The sequence below is a fragment of the Panthera tigris genome, chromosome E2 (genome assembly GCF_018350195.1).
Source record: "Panthera tigris isolate Pti1 chromosome E2, P.tigris_Pti1_mat1.1, whole genome shotgun sequence".
NCBI lineage: Eukaryota > Metazoa > Chordata > Mammalia > Carnivora > Felidae > Panthera > Panthera tigris.
Genome location: NC_056674.1, coordinates 30,776,379 through 30,791,583, shown reverse-complemented (window position 1 = coordinate 30,791,583; position 15,205 = coordinate 30,776,379). Strand labels below are relative to the sequence as shown.

At 36.3% G+C, this 15,205-nt stretch overlaps 1 protein-coding gene across 11 annotated transcripts in view; it reads right to left on the bottom strand.

Moving 5' to 3' along the window:
- CHD9 (chromodomain helicase DNA binding protein 9) overlaps window positions 1–15,205 on the bottom strand; it is a 232,851-nt gene that overhangs the window by 85,245 nt on the left and 132,401 nt on the right. For 10 of the 11 annotated variants that reach the window (XM_042970467.1, XM_042970472.1, XM_042970466.1 and 7 more), the window contains 7 exons: window positions 9,927–10,038; window positions 6,091–6,237; window positions 5,063–5,131; window positions 4,929–4,984; window positions 3,924–4,041; window positions 547–633; window positions 219–356 (listed from right to left, as the gene is read on the bottom strand). In XM_042970467.1, coding sequence (XP_042826401.1) covers window positions 219–356; window positions 547–633; window positions 3,924–4,041; window positions 4,929–4,984; window positions 5,063–5,131; window positions 6,091–6,237; window positions 9,927–10,038 — 727 coding nt within the window. Of the gene's footprint in view, window positions 1–218; window positions 357–546; window positions 634–3,923; window positions 4,042–4,928; window positions 4,985–5,062; window positions 5,132–6,090; window positions 6,238–9,167; window positions 9,240–9,926; window positions 10,039–15,205 lie in introns of those variants that run through there. The other variant, XM_042970477.1, reaches the window with a different exon arrangement.

The window sequence follows — 15,205 nt, the reverse complement described above, 5'->3', positions numbered from 1 at the left end:
CTCCATGTTCAATGTTCGCATTGTTTATGACAGCCAAAAACTGGAATACCCAGTTTTTAGAGGAATAAATTAACATACATAAGATATTATGTAGCAATTTTTAAAATACAGTATTCACTGTGTGCCAAAAACGAAATTAAAAATGCAAAGACTACATAAAACCTGTTGAACAGAGAAGTGTTAAGATTTTATGAAGTTGTCTAAGACGCAGTTCTTACCAAATGTCTTGTGTCAGGCCTTGAAGCTTGTAACTGTTCAAACTCCTCTATTTTTGCAAGATCTACATCTTCTTTTAGTTCCCAAGTACTATCTTCATACGGTAATGAGCACCACTTTACTAAGTAGTAAATAACAGGCTGTAAAAAAAAATTTTTCATTTTACCATTTTGAAAAAGAGTAGCTAGAAACAGTTTCAATATACTCACCCTACATCCATAAAAACTAAGGAAACATTTTTCAGTGTTTTTAGGTCATTAATTTTTCAAGAACAGTAGGTTTTAACATTTGGCCAGTTTAGGTTTTTAATTTTTTTAACTAAATATTTACCTCACCAGTGTCTTTATCTTCACAAAAAGAGACTTCTAACACTCTGTCTACTTCAACGTAGTCTGGGTTAAATGGTTCCTCTTCCATCTATAATTAAAAAGTAACTTGATCGATATTTGACAAAGAAGTAGAAAGGTAAAAGCATTACAAACACAATTTAACTAGCTATTTTCTATACAGCAAACGTAAGTTTGATTTCAATTAAATTTTCAATGAATGGGATACTTCCCTTTTAATTTCCAAAAGATACCTACGATGTTTGTCTATACTATGAATCAGCATGTTACATATAATAAAAGCAACCAAATAACACTAAAAAATAAGGTACCTTGGACGAGTAGCTTACTCTAGAAGACACGTTCCTTAAAATTTTCCATAAAGGGTCTCTGTAGTACCTTTCTTTTGCCACTTTCCTCAGGTCTATGTGTTGGAGGCCAACCACCCCACCTGTAGGCCCATCTATCAGTTGTATCAAACATTCTTGATCTACTGATGATTCCTGGGCCCAGGACCCAATGACTTAAATGAATGAGGACTCTCTATCTGAGTGACCTCAAATTGCACTCATTTACTCTTCAACCTATGTGCGCTTCTTTCCTGCAGTTTCCTACTAGGCTAGTGATAACACAGCACTGCCCCCACCTCCTTATTCCCGGTTACACAAGTCAGACATGGAGAAGTCAGCTCAGATTCTTTCTCTCTTTTAATCTCCCACATCTAATAAGTCATCAATTCTTATAGATTCTGCCTTTAATGACAGCTCAGATTGGTTGCTCCTTCCTCATTCTCCCTGCTTCGTCACTTCTTACGTGGACTCTGACAACCTCCTAACTAGTCCTCGACTACCTTCTTGCCTCCCTTTAATCCATTTTCACATTGACCCTCGGGTGATCTTTCTCAAATATAAATCTTACCCATGGCTCCCCTGCTTCAAATCCTTCAGTGACCCTCCCTTGTTTGGGGATCAGGCCCACATTGGTTTGTGTGGAATAAACAGGATCGTACCTTTTCCTCCAGCCTCACCTCCTACTGCTTGGCACAGCTGTACCCCAGATTTCATGCTCCCAAAGTACAAAAACACAGCCTTTTCAAACTCCATGTTATGGCACACCTCCATGTTTTTATACTCGTTCTTCTCCCTTCTGAATGGATTGTTGTTCCTTCTCTTTTCTGCCTGGCTGTTTCCTACTCATTCCTCAACGCCTTACTTTCAATAGCCCTTCTCAACTATCTCTGCTGCCTCTCCTCCTCTGCTTAACCTTTAAATACTGTAGTGCTCCATGGTTCTGTCTTTAGTTCTCTTCACTGTCTCAAATCCTTCCTGAACAATGGTATCATCTCGGGATCTCTTGATAACAAAGACACTGCCCAACATCAGAATGGTAACGAGGTACTTTAAGACAATCTGCATAGTTCCAATTTATGTTGTACCTGAGTCAAGTGAGAAAAATTAGCCTTTGTGAAAAGTTAAAAGATTATTAAGTATTTCTAAAATCTTTAGCTCATTAGAAATTTCTGTATTAGAGTGAGGAGGTGAAAAAATTTTGACCTCCCAGCATCCATAAACTGAGGAGGTCATTAGAATCATCAAATTTTTAAAGTCGATTTTATAATTAGAAAGGAAGTAAGAGTAACTTCATGGTGCAAAAATCTGCCGGATACCACCATAATCTAGTGATTAAAGTTACCACCACCAGTAATGGGGCAAATAGGTATTGTGCACTTCCTGATATGATTTATTGAGAAGGCTACAGTATCATTTCTGTGGTGGTCTTTTACTTTAATTCCAGTGGAGTCAATACACAGAGTTACATTAGTTTCAGGTGTACAATATAGCAATGTTCTTTTAACATGACTTGAATCCCGAGGAAGCATCAGACGCCACCAAATTTACCACCTATACTCTTTTTTTTCTTTTTTTTTTTTGAGAGAGAGAGATAGCAAGCGAGCGAGCAAGGCAGGGAGAGGGGCAGAGGGAAGAAAAACAAGAATCCTAACTAAGCAGGCTCCACGCTCAGTGCAGAGTCCAATGCGGGGCTGGATCCCACAATCCTGGGATCATAACCTGAGCCGAAATCAAGATTCAGATGCTTAACTGACTGAGCCACTCAGGCGCCATTACCTATACTCTTAAAAATGTTCAAGTAATGAAAAACAAAGAAAGACCAATTAAAAGAGATATGACAACACAATTCAACATATGATGCTGGATTGGATTCTGGACCAGTTTAACAAACACGAAGACACATCTTTTGCTATAAAAATAGTGGAGCAGTTAGTGAAATATGAAAAAGGTTTGCAGATGGGTTAATATGACATCAATGTTAAGTATATTATTATGTAACAGAATTCTTGAAAACTTAAATACTGATGTATTTGCAACTTGCTTTCAAATGGTTTAAGAAAAAAGGAATGTTCATGGGAGAGAGGCAGAGACTGAGGCAGAGGGAGAACGAATGTGAATGAAAAGCAAACATGGTAAAATGTTAACATTTAGGGAATCGTGTTAAAATATATGTGGGAAAATAAAATGTACAGCATAGGGAATAGAGTCAATGGTGCTGTGATTGCTGTATGGTGACAGATGGCAGTTACACTTGCGGTGAGCACAGTGTAACATACAGACTAGTGGAATCACTATGCTGTACACCTGAAAGTAATATAACATTGTATGTCAACTATACTTCAAGTATAAAGATAGATATAGATACAGATATATACGCATGTGAATTCATTGTACTATTTTTACAACTTAAGATTTTCAAAATAGAAACTCTAAAAAAATCTTCAAATTAAAAAGTTAAAAAAAAATTTAGATGAATCTAAAACTGCTCTAAAATAAGCCCATTAAAAGAAGAAAGAAAAAAAATTTAGAGCAGAAAAGGCCATCAACTAATAGGTGAGACCGTTCAAGTGAATTATTCCTATGATGTTTTTGTTCATACACACACCACCTGGCATAGAAAATATGCAACATATTTCATGTACTGAAAAATCTTAAATTTCCATTTATTTGCCACATTACCATTTCCATTACTTGAATAACTCTGCTGATAAAATTCTTTGAGACATTAACCCACTCATATTCAACTCTTAAGTACTGAAATACATGTGACTTTAAAAATACAAGAAAAAACTAAAAATAAAATAAAAATAGAAGAGTTATCTGCCACTCTGAATTATCAGTGCTCCTGCTGCAGCTAGTTTCCAAGCTACATTTGGGGAGAGAAAATTACTATATGAAGATGGCATTTGTATTCAAATATCAAACTTGGAAGCCTAAGAATTAAAATGAATAAGACTTAAATTGTTGATGAATAACACTAAATGTGTTCAGAGTTCAACACATAATAGTTTCATTTATTTCCTTTTCTTACGTCTGCAAAAAAATGTGCTCTTTGTGCTTGTCTCAGTTTGAATCGTTTGATTTTCTGCTGGATCCTTTTATCTTTCAAAAGCTGCTGTTCTGTGGCCCACTCACAGTGAAGATAGGAGCTAAAATGTTTATAAAAGCAATATATTAGAATGACAGAGAAAACCATGTTTTGTTTTGTTTTTTTAGATTTATTTTTAATCATAGCATCCAATACAAAATATTCAACTTTATGAATAGGCAGCTCATCATTTCATTTAATGCCAACAGACTCCGTACAATTTCTAAAATAAAGCCACTGTGATCATTATATCCTAAGGAGACTGTAGTATAAACACGTGCAATTTGCCACACAAGACAGAATGGTAAACCAAGTCATCAGGGCAACGAGATGTGATTTATCAGTTACTTCTTCACTGTATTAGTTTTGTTATGATCAGAAAGCTAACTTATTTCAAAGCCAATGTAATTTTATTTAAAACACTTTCTGTCACATAAGTACAGGAAAAAGTGGAATAAAATCTGAAAAGTTCAACAACATAACAAGTAACGTCTATAATTTGTAAAAGAATATTTTATTCTTTCATTTTGATGTTAATAATTAGTGTTTTCTGGAAGAAAATCCCCTTAAACTTTTTTTTTTTTAATGTTTATTTGTTTTTGAGAGAGAGAGACAGTGAGAGGGGAGGGGCAGAGAGAAAGGGAGACACAGAATCCGAAGCAGGCTCCAGGCTCCGAGCTGTCAGCCCAGAGCCTGGCATGGGTCTTGAACTCACGAACCGTGAGATCATGACCTGAGCCGAAGTTGGACGCCTAATCGACTGAGCCACCCAGGTGTCCCCAAATTCCCTTAAATTTTAACATAAAGGGTTTGCAGCCTTTTAAGTTCATGCATTAATTAAACACTTTAAAATGCAGATAAAATAAAAATAATTTAACTTAATATATTTAAATGTTAATTTATATTTAAATCAGTATTTTCTATTATTTTTCTATCTCAGATACTTACTAATTCTTGTATTTTACAAAAAATTCTTCTGTATCAATCATCACTCCAGGTGATACCTAAGGAAATAAAATCAACACTTAGGAGTGTAGCACTCAGGCCACGTAAAGTGTGCAACGTAATGTGAGATTACTTACTTCCTTTTTTGTAATTCTAGAAGACAGGATTTTATCCACGATTGCAGCATCTTCTTCACTTGGATTCTCCTATGGGAGGGAAGAAAGAAAATACGACGTCACATTTTAAAAACTCCTTTAGTTGCTACTTTGTAGGTTTACGAACACACTAAAATTCAGCGGATGTTTATTGAGCATGCGTGCTGGGTGTGGTGTTAAATGTTAGGAATACAAAAATGGAAAAACATCACTGTTGTTACTGTCCTGGTCAGCACCTGCGTCTTCATCATCGGACACGTACTGTGCCTAATGGGCTCAGCGTGATCATCAGCACTTCATGTAAATATTAACTCATTTAACCCTCACAAGTACACAACAAGGTAGGTACCATTATTGTCTCCACTGTACCAATCAGGAAGCTCAAGCACAGAGAACATAAGTGCTTGCCCAAGGTGTCACATCACTCAGTTGGCAGGTGAGTGGCTGGGCCACAATCCAGACAAGGAAGGTGACAAGAACGCGCAGAGAGGAAGATGCACGCTCAGAGATACAGAGCGTGCACCCATATTCATAAGGCCAGAGGAGTCAGTGCTTGTGAAGAAGTGGCATGAGGTAAGGCCTCCCTCCCATCCCCCCCCCCCCAAAAAAAAAAATCCACACAAAGGGCTCTGTGCACTGGGCTAAAAACACATCATTCTATTCTGTAAGACTTGGGGAGCTATTAGAGGAGGTTTCAGTAGAAAAGTACTATGATCAGGACTATAATTCAGAAATATTCTGCAAAAAGGATAGCATTTGGAGGAGTTTCAGAAATACATATGTAAGGGGTGAAAAACAAGGTGATAAACTGTATGAAGAAGCAAAGGAAGAAAACAGAAAGGATGAATCTCTAGGTTTCTGATCTGAATAATTAATGGTTCCTTTAACTACAATATGGAATCCAGGAGGAAAAGTTGGAGCAGATTTTAGGAGGAAAGATAATGAGAGTATTTTAAAGAATGTATGTTGACTTCAAATGATTTGTACTTATAATCCCAGATCTGTCTTACCACAAATAACTGTAAAGGCTGTTCACCAGGTAAAGGAGCTGAATTCTTTTTTATTTTCATAGAACCTTTGAGCTCTTCTTCAGATTGTTTCCCTTCTGCATCTTCCGCATATTTTTTTCTTTTAATTTGACGATTTGATCTTCTTTTCTGTAATGAACCATAAGGATCATATTTATATGACAGATTTTAAAGGAAAGACTTTAAAAATAATTACTCCTAGTGTGGCAATTTTGTACATTAAATTTTTGAAATTGTCTTCAACATCCATCTTTTCTCATTTTTCCTTTTAATTAAAGGAAGATTATAATTTTCCCTTTGCCACAGGCTCAGAATCTTGTTCTACTTCCTTTGCCACAGGCTCAGAATCTTGTTCTACTTCCTAACGTTTCAAATAACAAAGAATAGTCATACCATTATTACTTTTCTTTAGAAATTATTACAATGAAAAAAGATTTATTTAACCACTTCACACCTTGGGCAAAATATATTTTATTAGTAATACCTTTATTACCTGTCTTTAGAAACTATTGTTGAGAAGAGTAAAGACATGTTTTATTTAGCTATTTCACACTTTGTGCAACACATACTTTAAACTGTTAATACTTTTGCAGTTTTTGCTTCAAACCTAAAAAGTGCATCAGATGTATACTGGTTAAATAATTAATCGGGGACATAAAACTAGAACAAGATATTAAATAATTGTTACCACAAAACCCACAAACTTCTGTTTAAAACAGAATGAAATAATGTAAAATATTTTAAAAGAGATACACAAAATAATCAAGTAAATCTACCAAATAATTTAATGTATATGAAAGAGGAACCTGTTTTTTACTGACTTTACTAGCTTCCCTTAAAAAATAAAAAACACTATCAAAAGCAGAAGTAAGCCTTTTGAAAAGTATTACATTTTAAAGTAATCTAAGTGATTTAAAATCAGGTATAATACACATGGCTTTACTTACCTCCCTACATATCTAATATTTGATCTTCCCCACTATAAAATCAAAATCTCAAATTGGCTTGAAAATTTCAAAGAACCTAGGTTTGCTTTTTTTTCCCACATCCCTAAAATCTCATGGGTGGAAGCATCTCAGCCAACTTTTCTATTGCTCAATATTTGGTAAATCTACCCCTTCTTCCTTCCTTTTTCTATGCCATTTTATATATTTAGTAACTCCCATGACATCCCCCCACATTATAACCAGCAAAATGACCTATGCATTTTCCTTTTGGTTTCCGCGAATATCCTCAATTTGGTAGGCCTTTCGTATTTCCATAGCCATTACAAAAATGCCTCAATCAGTGCAGCAGGCTGAGGACAAACTGCATTCAAAAATTGCAGTGGCCTTTTACGTGCCTCTGCCTCTTTCTCGAGTTGTGGAATACTGAGAGAAAGAAAGGTACTAATATGGTGACTTAGGTTAGCCAAATACAGTAGATAACCTCATGACTCATGTAGGACGGGTACCATCTCTTGGCCATGAAGACATACACATTTTCAAAACTCAAGGTAACACTGTTGCTAATATGGGAGACAGGAAGGTGGCATATAAAAGTTGTAATAAAAGGAACTTCTAGAAACCCAAATTTTCCCACATCTTATTTTGAAAAAAAAATTACTATTACTTGAGGGAAAAATTCTATGGATCTCTAATCTAACACTAGGCTGAAGGAATATTTAGAGTTCTACTACAGGCATCATATAGCTCTGAATACTCAAGAATAGCTTAAATTAATAAACCAACAGTGACATTTATTATTCTAACAATAACATGTATTACCAATGTTATGTCTCATTGGGCACAAATCTTCTAGGTAGTGAAGTTTAAGAGTAATTCGATATACTTTTAGAAGATTCCATTTGATGTTTTCAGCATTAAAGTTTCCTTTCTGGTCACTTAGGTATCTATTAGTACTTTGAAATGCCTCATTTAGGTCTTTCGTAAATTGTAAATGAGTGGCCTGAAAGAATCCTTTGCACTAACAAAAGTGCACATTTAGATAATTCTTCACAAGATAACATGAGAGGCACGTATCGTAAGCTGCATACTCATCCTATGAAGACTTTATCAATCTAAAAGATGAATTAAAAAGTGTGAGTTATGTGATTATTGCTGGAATATTATAAGATTATTATAGATATTATAAGATTATAGCTGGAATCATTACAGTGGAATAAATTATATTCCACTAGAGAACACAGCTACACATCAGGCCAAGCCAAATGAGGTGCCACTCTCAACAAATTATCTTTCTCTGTCATGTAATATCTCTACTACTTTAAAAATACAAAAACTAATTTGGTGTGCACATTTTTGGCTAACGTGCTTTTGTCCGGCTTTATTTCTCTATAGTGTTTTGAAAGCACAATTTAAAATGGTGACAAATTCTTTTTTTGAATATTTTTCTAGGTTTTTCTTAGAGGCTTCAAAAGATCAAACTACAACACTTTACATAAGAGGTCAGAAACAGGCTTTTAAACAACACATCATTCCGATAACATGTCACTTGTGTCCTATAAGAATCCTAACGTAATGTACTGTATGCGCTTTTAAAAATATTAAGTCTGCAAACATAGTCAGACTACTGAAGTACTCTATATGAAGATTAAGGGTAAAAAAATTAAATATCACATTTAGATTTTTATTCCACCTGACTCTAAACCTAAAACTTAAGTTAGTTTTCACGCCTTCAAATCTTGACAGTCCATTGTAAGTGAAAGCTACATGGCTCTTTCCATCATTCATATAATGGAACACTTAAATATATCGATAATATAGATTTATTATCATTTATCAGAAAATATTTCTTTCCTTCCCCATTTATATTTTTGTGTTAACGCAATGCAGCAACCTACAGCGAAAAGCACGGAAGAAATGCGCACGTTAACCTATTCTACCATTTCGTTGTTTGGCAATAACAATAGTGGAAAAATGGCCAGCAGTATCCTAGCAAAAATTCAACTGAATTTTCTCATGTTGAATAAGTTAACTGTAAGTTTGCCTAGGTTAAGGATAACATGTGAAGAAAAAGCCAGGCCATATAATATTAGGAGCTTCAGTCACTGCCCTTACCTCAACTCTTGCAGCAGCCCAGGAGCCTTGAGCCACTACTCTCCCATTGGATAAGAAGCTGCATAAGGAAGAAGAAAGGCCATTCAGGGGCTTTCTGGCCCCATAATTCAACAACTGCCACCACCCATACGGCCTAGAGTTGTACTTTAATTATTAGAGAGCAGAGGGTGGCCTGAATTATTATGACCTTCACTACATATAGACTTTTTAACTTCACAAGGTTATTTTGAATATCCACCTATTCAAAAAAAAAAAAAAAAAAAGGCAAAATGCACAGTATTCTTGTCCACATTAGGGGATTTTTAATAAAACTGGTTATCTTTTCTTTGACAGAAGCAGACCAACGGAATTATCTCTAGGAACGATTCAATCCACTTGCTCTATCATTCTATGTGATTCTAAAAATCAGTATCTCCATCATTAAGTTCACTCAAAAGCACTCCATAAGTACAGGATAATATCACTAGATATTTCTCCATACTAAAAGCTATCAGGGACTTTGGACTGTTACTTAACCTCTCTGGGCTTTGGTTTCATTATCTGAAAAATGAAGGGTTTAGAGAGGATATGTAGGTTCCCTCCCAGATCTAACGTTCTATGGCAATACTGCTAGAAGCACATTTTGCTGTCTTAAAGTTCTACCATGTAATACAATGTAGTTTTACTACTAAACTAAAGTAGAAATAACCATAAAGCAGTTTTATACTATCTAAATAATTCTACCAGTGCTTCATTTCTCAGAAAAAATGTAATACTCACTTGAGGGTCTTCCTCTTTGAGTGTGTGCCGTGGCATCTGCTCTGTATCAGATATTTCATCTGAAGACTCATTCTTTCTTTTTTGTTTCTTACCCAACGTAATAATGAGTTTGCTGTTTCAAGAGGAAAGGAACCAACAGTAAGAACTCTTTTGCCTTTTTCTATTTTTGGTCATATTAAGATTGGCATGATAAACTTTTTTCCATTTTGTATCACATGAATGTTCAACCAAAGATAACTATCATGAAATCCATAATGACATTTTCAAGACAAGAACTGTATTCTAATGGAACAAACACAAACCAATATTACAGTTAACATACTTCTAAGCATAGAAAGGCAGCCAAGTTTTAGCACTTGTTTCTCAGGCTCAAAATCATTTTTCATGGGAAAAATGTCAGGTGATAGAACTGTAGTTAATAATTAAAATAATCCATTTATTATCTTGTAGATTTGGAATGAGGGTTTTTTTCCCCCCTTCTACCTCTTACTGAATTCAAACTCCTCACTTCTCCCCTACTTAAAACACTTTAACAATGAATTGCTCTTTCATTATTTCATTTATGTTAAGGCCTATCTTAGCTGTACTGTATGTTCCTAAAAAGTTAAAAACTCTTCTTTTATATTTCCACAGTTTGCCTGTCTCTCTCATATGTATGTGTACATGTGTATATTAATATTTATACACACCCATTAAATACAAATGTTTAAAATGAAAATGTGTTTTCAACTTTTTTTCTTGATCAGAGGTATAGAAATTATAGAGCTCCCACATTTCCTTATTTTTCGTTCAACAGATAAGGGGGCATGATTTTAAAGCACCATACTAACCACAAATCATGCTAATTGCTTATCAGGGAAATTCTATTTTAGATATCCATATTTCAAACAGAGAAAACTTCCCAAAATATTTTGAAGTGTGATATATCAGAAACAGAATTTTCTTCAACAATTATTTAACAACGTGGGGCAACTTGGAGGTTAAAAGCACACACTTTGAAATCATAGCATCAAAAATTTTAAAACTGATTCCACCACTTACCTATCTGTAAGACACCTGGCAAATTACCTGATCTCTTTTAGCCTTAGTTTCCTTGCCTGGAAAATAGAGATATTCTAATAGCTACCTCTACTGTTGTTGAGCATTAAGTGGGATAATGCATATGAGCTCTTGGCAAAGTCCTGGTACAGTAATTTCTGAACTAATCTCTAATTATTATATGCCAGGTGCTCCTAGGTTCTAGGATTTGAAGATCAAGTGGACACAGTCCCCAACATTAAAGTGTCACTGTTAGAATATGAACACAGTTAAAAGGCAAAAGTGGAAGTTAGTGCCAGATGTAATGTGAACAGCAAAGAAGAGGTGCTTATGTCTACTGCAGAATAAAGGAGGTACAGAGAAAAGGTGAAGTTTGAGATAGGAAACTAATGATAAAAGGGGGTTTGCTAGTGAAAGAAAGGGGAAGGTACATTCCAGGTAGGGGGTGATATTACAGAAGAATGAGAGAAATGTGCAGAGATAAGGGTGTGTCAGAAATACACAAAGTACTGGGGCACCTGGGTGGCTTAGCTGGGTAAGCATGGACTCTTGATTTTGGCTCAGGTCATGATCTCACGTTCTTGAGTTCAAGCCCTGGTGTCTGCTGTCAGCACGGAGCCCACTTTGGATCCTCTGTCCCCCCGTCTCTCTACCCCTTCCCTGCTCGCGCTCTCTCAAAAATAAAATAAACGCTTAAAAAAAAAGAAATATACAAAGTAGTGCGGGAGGAGGAAATGGAGAGATGGTCATCTAGACAGAGTGAACAGAAGATCCTTGTATGACATGTAAGGAGTTAATAGTTTAGTTTAAGGCTAGATTTTAAGCTCCACAGGGTGGGAATTGAAACAATCTAAATCTGTCTTGTTCACCACTGACAACAAATGGCTCTGAGATACTCTGAATAAATGAAAACAACCAAATAATAAACCAATTGGGAGATATGAGAATTTTACACCAATAAGTTCTAGGGATTTAATAATATAGCATGGTGATGCTAGTTAAATACAATACTGCGCTGTCTATTTGAAAACTGCTAAGAGAGTGAATCTTAAAAGTTCTCATCGTGAGGAAAAAAACTGTCACTAGTGAGGGGATGGGTATTAGCTACACTTAATTGTGGTAACAGTTTTGTAATGTGTACATATGCCAAATCATTATGTTGTACACCTTAAACGAATATAATGCTATATGTCAATTATATCTCAATAAAATTGGTGGCAAAAGGAATTTCCAACAAGAGAGCAATGCAACTCAAAGAAGTAAAATGCAAGGCAGGGAAAGGAGCAATCAGGCAAATGACAACTAAAGCGAGAGATGGCGAGAGCAACGGGGTCAATGACTGGTTGCCCACATGTGAGGCAAGAAAATTCTAGGAAGAGTTATTCCCAGATTACTCTTGTATTGTACTGCATGATTACCACCTTCAACAGGAGAAGGATGACTCTGACTTGGTATGTCACCTGCACTCTTCTGATGACGTGGAGAAAGCAGACAAGAGGTACAAACACAGCTTATGTTGGAAGCAGGAAATCAGAGAAAGTCCAAAAAGATATTCTGAAACAGTAAGAAGGAACTAGCCGTGTTTGTACTTCATTCCTTCTCACTACTTTCACTGGTCATGTGTTCCCCTGTCTGGTGCCGTTTCCTTATGTTGGTTTACCTCCTAAAATACAACTCTCCCTTGAGGTCATGTCTACGATTAGATACCACATGATCCTGTTCTTCCTCCCTCTCATCCACACTTCCTAAAAAAGTTGTCTACACGGTCGGTTTCATTTTCATTCCTCAACCGGCCATTATCTGAACTCTTGGAACTACTTTTCATTTTCAAAGCTTCCACTTATCTAGCAGAGGCAGCCTCTGCTGACTTTTGCACGCATTCTCTCATTTGATGTTCGTATGATTCCAAGGGGCAAATACCAGCATCTTATAAAAGGAAATGGAGGCTTAGCGAAGTTAAAGAACTTGTTCCAAGTCTCACCTATAGTAAGAATAGAGATAAACATTAAGTAGGCCTCATTCCAAAGCTTGAACTCCTAATGTCTGAGGCCACAAAGGACCTTTGTAATGCCAAACCCAAAGGGAATTTTTAATGCTTTACTACCAACGCATAACGAATCAGTTTTTCCTTTTCTATACCCTTGGCCATGGGACACAATACTCTCCTGGTTCTTGCTAAACTTCCTTGGCTCCTCTTCCTCCATCTATTCTTACTATTGGTAGTTTTCAGCATGATTCAGTCCTCGACAACCCTTCTCTATCCATCCTGTAAACTTTGTTGTTTCTCCAATTAGGGTCTTCAGCCTTCTTTTCTATCGACAGTCCCTGAGAGATGAAATCTATTCATAAAACCAGCTGTTACTTAGACATGTCCACATGGATATCCCACTGATATCACAATCTCAAAATGCTCCAAATGCAACCCCTTTCCCCAAACCTAATAGTCTACTAATAATAAAGTTAAGCTCAGAAAAGTGCACGCATCAAAAGAGAACAGCTTCATGAATTTTCTCAAATGAACACAAATGTGTAACCAGCTTCTAGATCAAGAAACAAGACATTATTGGGGCACCTGGGTGACTCAATCAGTTGTGTCCAACTTTGGCTCAGGTCATGATCTCACAGTTTGTGGATTTGAGCCCCGTGTTGGGGTCTGTGCTGACAGTGTGGAGCCTGGAGCCGGCTTCGGATTCGGATTCTCTGTCTCCCTCTCTCTCTGCCCCTCCTCCACTCATTCTCATTCTTATTCTCATTCTCATTCTCTCTCTCTCTCTCCCTCTCAAAAATGAATAAACATTAGGGGCGCCTGGGTGGTTCAGTCAGTTAAATATCTGACTACAGCTCAGGTCATGATCTCCTGGTTCGTGAGTTCGAGCCCCCCATCAGGCTCCGGGCCGTGGAGCCTGCTTCAGATTCTGTGTCTCCCTCTCTCTCTGCCCCTCCCCCGCTCACAGGCTGTCTCTCTTAAAAATAAATAAACATTAAGAAAGAAAAAAGAAACAAGACATCATTAGTTTCCCAGAAGTCTCCTCTAGCGCCTCCTCGTCCAGTAAAAATCTCCTCCAAAGGGTGAGCATGTTGTTCTTTGTGGTTACACAATACAACCTAAGGCAGTTGAGCAGCCCATCTTCAGTGGCAAAGTCAGGGATAACTAAGTAAAATCAGGTAGCAGAAATATATGTTTGATGCACTCCCCCATTTGCTATCCATCTCCAAACCTAAATGCATATTTCAGACTAGTTTGTAGATGAGACCAAAACTAGTAAAAAGGACACTTTAGCTACTTAAATAACAATTTCCTATGAAATGCAAACTAAGGCCTGTTAATACCCTTCAATATATTGCATAAAAAGGCATTTTCTCAATGTTGGGTAAGCTAACTGAATTATGTGAAATGCATCTTCTGATACAGGTTGCTTAAAAACTCAAATCTATAAGGTTGCTTAAAAACCCAAACCCCAAAAGTAAAAAATTCAATGAAATCAAAAGCAGAGATACTTAAATATTTTGTATTTATGAATTACTATGAAGAGGTTACACTGTTCCTTTGTGGCGGTGTAACGTAATGAAATGAAATCTCTCTCAGGACAGTGTACCAGGCTGCTTAAACATTAGTTTATAGATAAGTATTGCCTAAATCTCTAGAAAAGAAATACTAATAACTGCTACCAGATCAACTTTAGACATCCACCCTTTTTGGCTGAGAAGGGTAAGTCAGATAAAAATATTTTCCATAATAACTTAGATAAGCCTTCATTATATTAATTATTTGAAAAACGTTCTTAAAAAAATTTTTTTTAACATCTATTCATTTTTGAGAGACAGAGAGGGACAGACTGTGAGTGGGGGAGGGGCAGAGAGAGAGAGGGAGACAGAATCCAAAGCAGGCTCCAGGCTCCGAGCTCTCAGCACAGAGCATGACATAGGGCTCGAACCCCGAACCGTGAGATCATAATCTGAGCTGAAGTTGGACACTTAACAAACTGAGCCACTCAGGTGCCCCTACTTGAAACATATTCTTCAAAACAAAACAGTGCCTTTTAAATTTTATTTTCTGTATATTCTGTATTTTCTTCCAATGTTGTTCTATAGGCCTGGTACAGGTATCTTTTTCCACGAACTCATTAGCCATTCTTAATCCAGGAAAAACTCTTTTTTTAAATCCTAACTTTGTAACAGATATTTCAAATATAGTAGTTTTCCACATAAACCTTTCAAAGTTCTAAATATCTACACATGAC